Consider the following 9,133-nt stretch of genomic DNA (forward strand, 5'->3'; position numbering starts at 1 on the left):
ATTCCTCTCAACACATGGCTATGATGCTTCCCCACTACTTCTGCTCATGATCAGAAATTATTATTATTATTATCATTATTATTATTATTATTATTATTATTATTATTATTTTGAGTGTTGGGCCTCACAGAGGCAAAGTGTCTCAGTCCCCTTTGAGTGTCAGGCCTCACGGAGGCAATGACCAACACCTTTGGCATTCTGTCATGCTTGAGAAGAAGACCCATCAAGCAGAGCAAAATCGCAGTTGTGGCAGATACTGGTGTCACTCAAATTGGCATCCATGCAGGTGGCACATAAACGCACCTCGGTGTCACACGAATGGCACACACACACACACACACATATATATAATGTGTGTGCATATGTATGTGTGTGTGTTTATATATATATATATATATATATATATATATATATATATATATATATATAAACACACACATATAATGTGTGTGTGTGTTTATATATATATATATATATATATCTCCTTGCTGTTGTATATATGATGCATGAAATATGTCTCTCTTTGCCATGTATATATATACCCTGTGTACAATATATCTCTTCTTCACAGAGTGTATATGATGTGTCTATGTCTCACCATGCTACATATATATATATATATATATATATATATATATATATATATATATATATATATATATATATATATATATATATTACATATATAATATACAATATATACTGAATATATCTCTTTTGACAGAGTATATACGATGTGTATGATCCTAAAACATACACCAAACCAAAAGACCAATTTCTGGAATATGAAATTGTGTTTGTTGATGAAGATATCTTCGAGTAAGTACAGTTTTACTATTGAAAATATTTACTTTGCCCTCTAAACTCTTCCCAGTCTATTTAATGATTAACCATTTAACATTAACCATTTACCATTAACCATTTACCATTAACCATTTAACATTAGTATTATTCTGTCAAATGTAATACTTATTCATTCTCATTGTTTTGAATTAATCATGGAACGTCTTGTAGCTTAGTTTTCGTATGACATTGTAGGGCAAAGTGTAAGAGGCCAGATCTGGCCAGTTTGAACGTAAAACAGGTAGAATATCTAAGCCAAATATAACTGGTTTAAACACTAAAAGGTTAAATGTCTGCATATCTGTTTCCTGTCCTCTTGCATGTCTGTTTATGTCTTCTCTAGTTGTTTTACATAGTTACAGCTAACAGATTAGAGTTGATGGTCACATGATCATCTCATTATCACTGACCATATTCTAACAAAGATGCATACATTCCAAGATTTACGGCAGTAAAATAGTTGCCACAAAGAGTAGATCAATAGCTTCTGATGTTCTCTTGTGAATAGAATAAAAACTAGGGTTCCTTGTCAGGAAGGTGTGTGTATTGATCTCACGTTCCTGCCTTTAGGCTTTCACTTCAAACACACCAGCTCAAGTTGATTCGTTCTCAGTCGAAAGACACCTGTTGTTATTTCTTGTTGTTTGTATTCATAATTGTGTACCATGTTCTCCATTTTTTTTTTGTCTATTTGTCTTTGTTGCCTACACATTCGTTAGCTTTCTTACAAAGAGGTCTAATGCTCTTAGCTTAGACTTTTTGGGGGGCAACTAGACCAAACCATCTCAAATGTAATTGCCCAAAATGGTCATGACTTCTGGGACTTGACTGATGAAAGAAAGCCAAGAATGACCCGTCTTTTTTGCCTCTCCTTCTAATGGTTGTTTCTCTTGTCTGCCTTTGTGTCGTCTATCTGTCTGAACGTTTTAATGCCCTCTATTGCGTTTTTGTTCCATTTTTATATTTATATATATTTATATATATCATCGTTTAACGTCCGCTTTCCATGCTAATATATATATATATATATATATATATATATATATATATATATATATATATATATATATATATATATATATATATATATATATATATATATATATATATATATATAGGGTGCAGTGAATAAATTGTCATCTAAATTATGCAAATGAAAATAATACTAACATTTCATTTTAACAGAGATATATTTACCGAAATTACATAAAAATATCTTGAGATACTAAAGAGTAAATTTATTCAATAAAATAAAGAAGTAGTATTGAACCAGTGCATGTTTGTTTTAATTTTTATTGGCGTAATGACCCTCCCTACACAATAAAGTTTATTACTTAATCTTAACAGAAACAAATCAATATAATCTCATTACAAAAAAAATTGATTATTCTTTTATTTTATATATTTTTCTAATTTATATTTTCATAATTATTATTTCAAAAGCCATCAGGATTTTCTTTCATCTCCTGCCATAATCATCTGCCAAAATTTACCTCTAATTGCAGGTTACGGGCCCTTGAAGAACTTCGAGCCCAAATGCCAGAAGAAGAAAGAGTTGAACAACCTGCACTCCCTAATTTCCGACCTATGTGGAATGCAGTGGTTACATATCGACAAGGAAATGCTACACGAGAGGTAGACCGGAGATCTTGGATTACGATAGATTCTCAGCCTGTCCGATACAAATTAGATCCTTCTGGAGTTCCACAGTAAGTGTCGAGGTTTCTCTTTTTGGTTACAGAGAATGGGAGTTTGTTTGGGGTCACTTAACTGGTTGGTGACCCCCAACTGAAATAAATCCAACTGGATGAAGCGACAAAGTGTTGGCTTACTGATAGGGAAAAACTGTAAATCTGTATTATGTCATTGGCTCAGTTCACACAGCTGTAAACAGGTACCATGACAGGCATGGGCCCAGGAACAGGGGATGCAAAGAGTGTGCTTGCACCTGCTAAAATTTTTGTGGAGTGCAAAATCAAAATTTGCACCCTTCTTCTTCTTCTTCTTCTTCTTCTTATTCTTCTTCTTCTTCTTCTTCTTCTTCTTCTTCTTTACATTTAATGTCTGCTTTCCATGCTGGTATGGGCTGGACGGTTTGACTGAAAACTTGTAAGCCAAGGGGTGCACCGGGTAGCCAAGAGCTGCACCAAAGTAAACAAATGAATGACATTGATTTATAGTTTAAACAATTTATTTACGGGACTTGCATTTGCTGTTGATATGCACAATTCTTCACTCCATTAATTTGTTGCCAACTGTTACGAGTTGAGAGGAATAAAAACAGGGTACCTCTGTGGATGTGATGTGGTGGTAGAAGTGAATATGTTTTGTGTCTGTGTGTGCGTCGTTCATCTGGGAAAGTAGTAGGCTATCTCGTGTCCTGATTCTTTCTGCCTGCCCCTTTACTGACCACGGTATTTATAACAGCCACGGCAGCTAGAAGGACAGACATACTGCAGGAGAGATTGTGTCTAAATAGGTCAGCTCCTGTCCATTTGAACTTCGCCTGACATGGCTGAGGTCGTTGGTCAAAGGGAGATAATTTATCATTTTTTGTCTGGACAAAGAAAATTTCTTCGTGCCTGTCGGTCTGTGGTGGTTCAGACGAGCAAGAATCCTTAGATTCGGTTTCGAATCTAAGCTTAGAGGAAAGAAGTGTTAGTTTTTACAAACAGAAATAAATAAATAAAAAAACATGACCTTATTTGTAAAAATTATGGGGGCTGGGTTTGCACCCCCAAAGCAAATTTTGTTCCTGAGCCAGTGATGACAGGGTATCAGAGCAGGCATACCAGTGATGACAGGGTATCAGGACAGGCATAGATGTGTGATGAAGAAGGTCCCTTGACAAACTTATGGTTTTAGCTTCTGCAAAGTACTTTGGACAAGTATCATTTATTGTATTCTTGTGTTGACTAATGTTTGGTTAATGGAATTGGCAGAGTGAAACTTTGTGGAGAGCTGTCGTGCATGTGTGTGTGTGTGTGTGTGTGAATGTGTGAAGTTGCATTCTTTTACATGAAAGGGTAACTGTTCGAAAGGCATCATTAAAATAAGTACAATTCTGAAACAATTCTTTCTAACTTTGGTACAATTCCAACAATTTTATATGGAGAGCTGAGTCTATCACATCAACCTCAGTACTTGACTTGTACTTTATTCTGTCAATCCCTACAGGATGACAGGCAATGTCGACCTGAACAGGATTTGAACTCAGAACCAAAAAATGTTTTTGTCAGCATTTTGTCCTGTGCAGAAATGATTCTGCTTGGATCCTCTATCTGTTTCAGTCATTTGACTGCGGCCATGCTGGAGCACTGTCTTTAGTCGAAACAAAACGACCCCAGGACTTACTCTTTGTAAGACTTGTACTTATTCTATCAGCCTCTTTTGCCGAATTACTAAGTTACAGGGACGTAAACACACAAGCAATGGTGAGGGGACAAACACAGAAAGATAAATGGTTGCTGGCAAATTTTTCTGCTCTTAAAAGGATTTTATCCTTTATATATATATATATATATATACAGTTCAGTATTTATGTGTTGAATAAAATTTATCTTTCTACTTGTTCTACAATACATTTCAACACTTCAAAAACAAAATTATGTTTGTTTACATATGACATAATATATATATCGAAATCGTAATTGAACCATATTCAATGACTGGCACCTGTGCCAGTGGAGCACTAACAGCACCATCCGAATGTGATCATTGCCAGAGCAGCTGTCTGGCTTCCGTGCCAGTGGCATGTAAAATTGTATCATAAAAAAAAAGAAACATTTACTGAAAAGAACTTTTTCCATTTCAGAAATCCAATGGGTCGCACGGGTATTCGAGGTAAAGGTTCATTATGGCGCTGGGGTCCCAATCATGTGATTCGAGGTGTTGTGACCAGATGGAGACGCAAATATACTACAGATTTTCAGCCAACCAACTATCTCTATGTCGATGGGAAACGAGTCTTGGAGTTTATTGCTGTGCGGAAAGAAGATGCAGATGAATACCTCTTTTGTTTACCTGGGGTAAGTATTTGAGGCAGGTTCTAACACCCAGAGGTCACTAGATGGGGTTGGTTCTACCAATCTGGGGTTACTAGATGGGGTTGGTTCTACCAGTCTGGGGTCACTAGATGGGGTTGGTTCTACCAGTCTGAGGTCACTGGATGGGGTTGGTTTTACCAATCTGGGGTCACTAGATGGGATTGGTTCTACCAATCTGGGGTCACTAGATGAGGTTGGTTCTACCAGTCTGGGGTCACTGGATGGGGAAGAGGATACAGAAGCGGATACACGTTTATGCAGAAGCTGATGGAGCAGCAGCCTCCCTAAGCATAAGCAACATTGTTGGTCCTTTATTTTCCTTGAGTGACAAGCCTCCCCTGAAAATTTGTTGCCCCAATATTCTCTGACAAAAGAGAGACATTCCTTAAAGAGCCATAGAAAGGGTCAGATAAAGCAGTGTAGTGGGAATGGGTTCAAGAAAGGCTCACTGGAAAGGTCCACCAAACAATGGTAATGTAGTAGACCTAATTATTATTAAATTTCACTCAAATATTTTATTTAATTTTTATTTATTAAATGCAGGATGCCCTCCATGGCTTGACATCCCCTTACAGTACGATGTGTGAAGCATTCATGAAATCTGTATTTGATGAACACGATGTTGATTCTAAAACTGAACTTGACCAAACCGACATGATCCAGGTACGTGTTATTGTTGTTGTTATTAGTGGAGAATAAAAGGATGAAGGACTCCAACAGACGTGGCAGACTAGAAATAATAGGTTCACAGTTTAATACTACCATTTGATTCTTGGCTGTCTTTAGGGTTGCAGGCACCCAAACTTGGTTCCTGCTCACTAGACAACTTCCTCCCACCATTCACAAAGACCTTAAAAGAAATTGGTCATAGCACTTACCTTTCCTCCTCCTCCCCTTACTTCACTCTAACAAACAACCACAATTGCAAATCACGTTGAAATCAAATTTATCTTTCATCTCTCCATGTTTCGTTGAAATAATTTCTAATTAAATATTGAGATTAACTAAATACAGGGCTTAACGTAATACGTGGGATTAATTAGATACTGGGGTTAATTGATTTAATCTCTCATGCTTCTGTTGTGTGACCGTGTATCACCAAAACCTTTGTTATTTATGAAATGTCCTTTAGAGAAAAAGATCAATTAATCTTGAGAAAAAGATCAATTAATCTTGAGAAAAAGATCAATTAATCTTGAGAAAAAGATCAATTAATCTTGAGAAAAAGATCAATTACTTTAGAATTAAGTTTGTGATTTGCTTTCAGTTCTTAATTGTAACCAATTCAGTTTGTTTAAACACTTTAGAAAGGCATGAATGCTTCTCAGTCTCCTCCTTCTGGCCAACATAGTTGGTACATTATTTACATTATTTACATTTGATGGATATTTGTCCTCATCTTCTTTGTACTGAGGTAGATTCATTTGACTAATAATTCTTCAAGATGATGCCCCAGCATGGCCGCAGTCTAATGAGTAAAACAAGTGAAAGATAGAAGATAAAAGCCATGGACATATGACAGTTAATCCTTCAGCATTCAGATTTCTCTCTCACATGTAATCCTTATTTATTCATTGTTTTGGATTAATCCTGGATTATCTAATAGCTTCAAGATTTTGATGATGTGAATGTTTACTTTGAGAATGACATTGTAAGATAGGTGTGAGAGGTCAAATCTTACCATATTGAACACAAAACAGGTAAAATATTTGGGTCGAAAACGGCCAGTTTAAACAGTTAATGAGAGCCCTTAGAGTTGTGAAGGTGTTGGTGGCGCCGGTGAAATTACAAGAAAGTTCCTGTTAAATGTTTTCGTTTTGTTCTTTACAGTTTTATGCCCAGTTTGCGACTTCGACTCACTGTCCCCGCAGTTCAGCATCACTGTCCAGTCCATCCCGCTCGACCAGTCAGACAATGCTGCCAATGTTGTCTGGTTCAAGAACAAGTCTTCGCACAGAACAAGATAACCAAGGATTCTCAGCCTGTCTGCTCTACAAAGGTTACGTTGATGATCCAAGAAATACAGACAATGCCTGGGTTGAAGCTGAAGTCTGGAATTTTCATTATGACTTTGCAGATACCTTTGATAGTCGTATACTAGAAGTAAGTAACTCTAATTAACCAATTAACTCTAATCAACTAATTAACTCTAATTAACTAATTAACTCCTCAGATAGTTATGTAAAGAATATTCTTTTCTACTCTAGGCACAAGGCCTGAATTTTTTTGGGACCGGGCCAGTCAATTAGATCGACTCCAGTACGCAACTGGTACTTAATTTATCAACTCCGAAAGGATGAAAGGCAAAGTCGACCTCATCGGAATTTGAACTCAGAATGTAAAGACAGGTGAAATATCGCTAAGCATTTTGCCCGGCGTGCTAACGTTACTGCCAGCTCACCACCTTTATGTGAAGAATGTTAGACAATCAAGACAACTGATAGGATTTGAACCAGGTACCTATCACCTGGCAAGCAAACTTATTATCAATTGCACATTGCACATTAATGAAATAACCCATCCTGCTAGCATTAAGTGACTGACCATCTATGTTGTGAAGATAAAACGAAAGAGTCAAAATAGTAGAAATGTTTTATAATAATGGATCTGAGAACATGGAATGGTAAAGAGTTGTGTTGTATAAAGCACGTGACTCCTTTACAGCAAGACTGCTGTTCCTGTTCCTGTTTGTCATACTTTAACCTCTCATCACCTTGAGGAGGGGGGGGGGGCGGGTCGTGCCTTGTGAGTGACTGGTGACCTCACTGGTGCTGGTGCCACATAAAAAGCACCCCTTACAGCCTTTAAAGTGTTAGGAAGGGCATCCAGTGAGAAAAACCATGTTGAGACATTGCTGGGGGGGGGGGGGGTTCAATGCAGGCCACTGGCTCACCAGCTCCTGTCAAACCATCCGACCCATGCCAGCAGGGGAAACAGATGTTGAGTAGTGATGATGATGATGCGTTCTCTGATGAGATGGAATGGTAAAGCACCTGTTGCATAAATCGGTAATGTAGTTCCCTTGCAAGACATAGATTGACAGTCCTCTTCAATGGACGTGTTGTGCCACACAAGTCATTATTCATTAACATCTTATATGAAGTCTATTCAGTCCTGGTTTTTTTTTTGTGTTGAGTGAGCTTAATCACATCACTCAACATGAATGTTGATGACTGAACACTTTGAAACAGCCCCCACTCCCTCCTCCACCTCTTGTATCTTATCTATTTCCATCATTTCAGCTTCATATTGAAACCTTCTGTTGTACAGATTACATGCACACACACAAACACACTCTCACACACACACACACACACACACACACTCACACACATACACACACATCCATCCATCCATCCATTCATTCACACACACATCCATCCATACACACACATCTATTCATGCACACACACACACATCCATCAATTCACAAACACACACACATCCATCCATCCACACACACACACACACACACACAGTATATGTGCATTGTGTTTTACAATAGTATTCTTATTGTTGTTGTACTTTTGCAGGACGCCAGTGTGAAATGGAAAGAAGTGTCCCCTTATGTGAAGTTGGTCGGGAATGAAGCTGTTATTGTACAGGAAGCTGCCAGGATCCATGATGCTTACAACTGATGGGTGGGGGTGTATGATGGGGGGAATGGGATGAGATGGGGGTGGGGGTTAATTGAAGACAACCACAACAACAACACTTATAAATAAAATTATAACATTTATTTAGTCTTTGTTGTTAATTACACCACCCCCACTTGCCTCTTTAATTACGCCTCCCTCACCCCTCTTTCATTACATATCTCCCACCCCCTCTTCAATTAAACTTCCCCATATCCCACTTTAATTACACCTCCCTCTTTAATTACCCGTCCCCATCTCCCTCCTTAATTACACCCTCTCCCTTTATATCCTGTTTTTTTTTAAATTCTATCTAAATTTCTGAACCATAGAATTGTTGTCATGGTTACAGGTTTCCAACATCATACTCACTGTTTCCCTTTGGTTTTGATGATGAAAATGAAAAGGGAGTATCAGCGACACAATGCAAAACAAAATATCTCAAGGAATTTCATTACAGCACCCGGTTTCCCATTTTTCTCACAGCTGCTTACATCGAAAGACATACACAGATAGACAAATAAACAGAGACAGACACACACACAAACACACACACGAACAAACACACACACGCACACACACACACACATACACACAGTGGCAGAGACA

At 37.6% G+C, this 9,133-nt stretch overlaps 1 protein-coding gene across 3 annotated transcripts in view; it reads left to right on the top strand.

The window, feature by feature from the left end:
* Nucleotides 1–8,628, top strand: part of LOC106879935 (transient receptor potential cation channel subfamily M member-like 2) — an 87,093-nt gene extending 78,465 nt beyond the window's left edge. For all 3 annotated transcript variants that reach the window (XM_089354590.1, XM_089354589.1, XM_089354591.1), the window contains 6 exons: nt 725–819; nt 2,349–2,552; nt 4,658–4,871; nt 5,433–5,552; nt 6,720–6,992; nt 8,423–8,628. In XM_089354590.1, the coding sequence (XP_089210716.1) occupies nt 725–819; nt 2,349–2,552; nt 4,658–4,871; nt 5,433–5,552; nt 6,720–6,992; nt 8,423–8,527 (1,011 nt within the window). In that variant the 3' untranslated portion in view covers nt 8,528–8,628. The remainder of the gene's footprint in view (nt 1–724; nt 820–2,348; nt 2,553–4,657; nt 4,872–5,432; nt 5,553–6,719; nt 6,993–8,422) is intronic.
* The last annotated feature ends 505 nt before the right edge of the window (nt 8,629–9,133 follow it).

Source organism: Octopus bimaculoides, chromosome 7 (assembly GCF_046866305.1).
Source record: "Octopus bimaculoides isolate indiv1 chromosome 7, ASM4686630v1, whole genome shotgun sequence".
Lineage (NCBI taxonomy): Eukaryota > Metazoa > Mollusca > Cephalopoda > Octopoda > Octopodidae > Octopus > Octopus bimaculoides.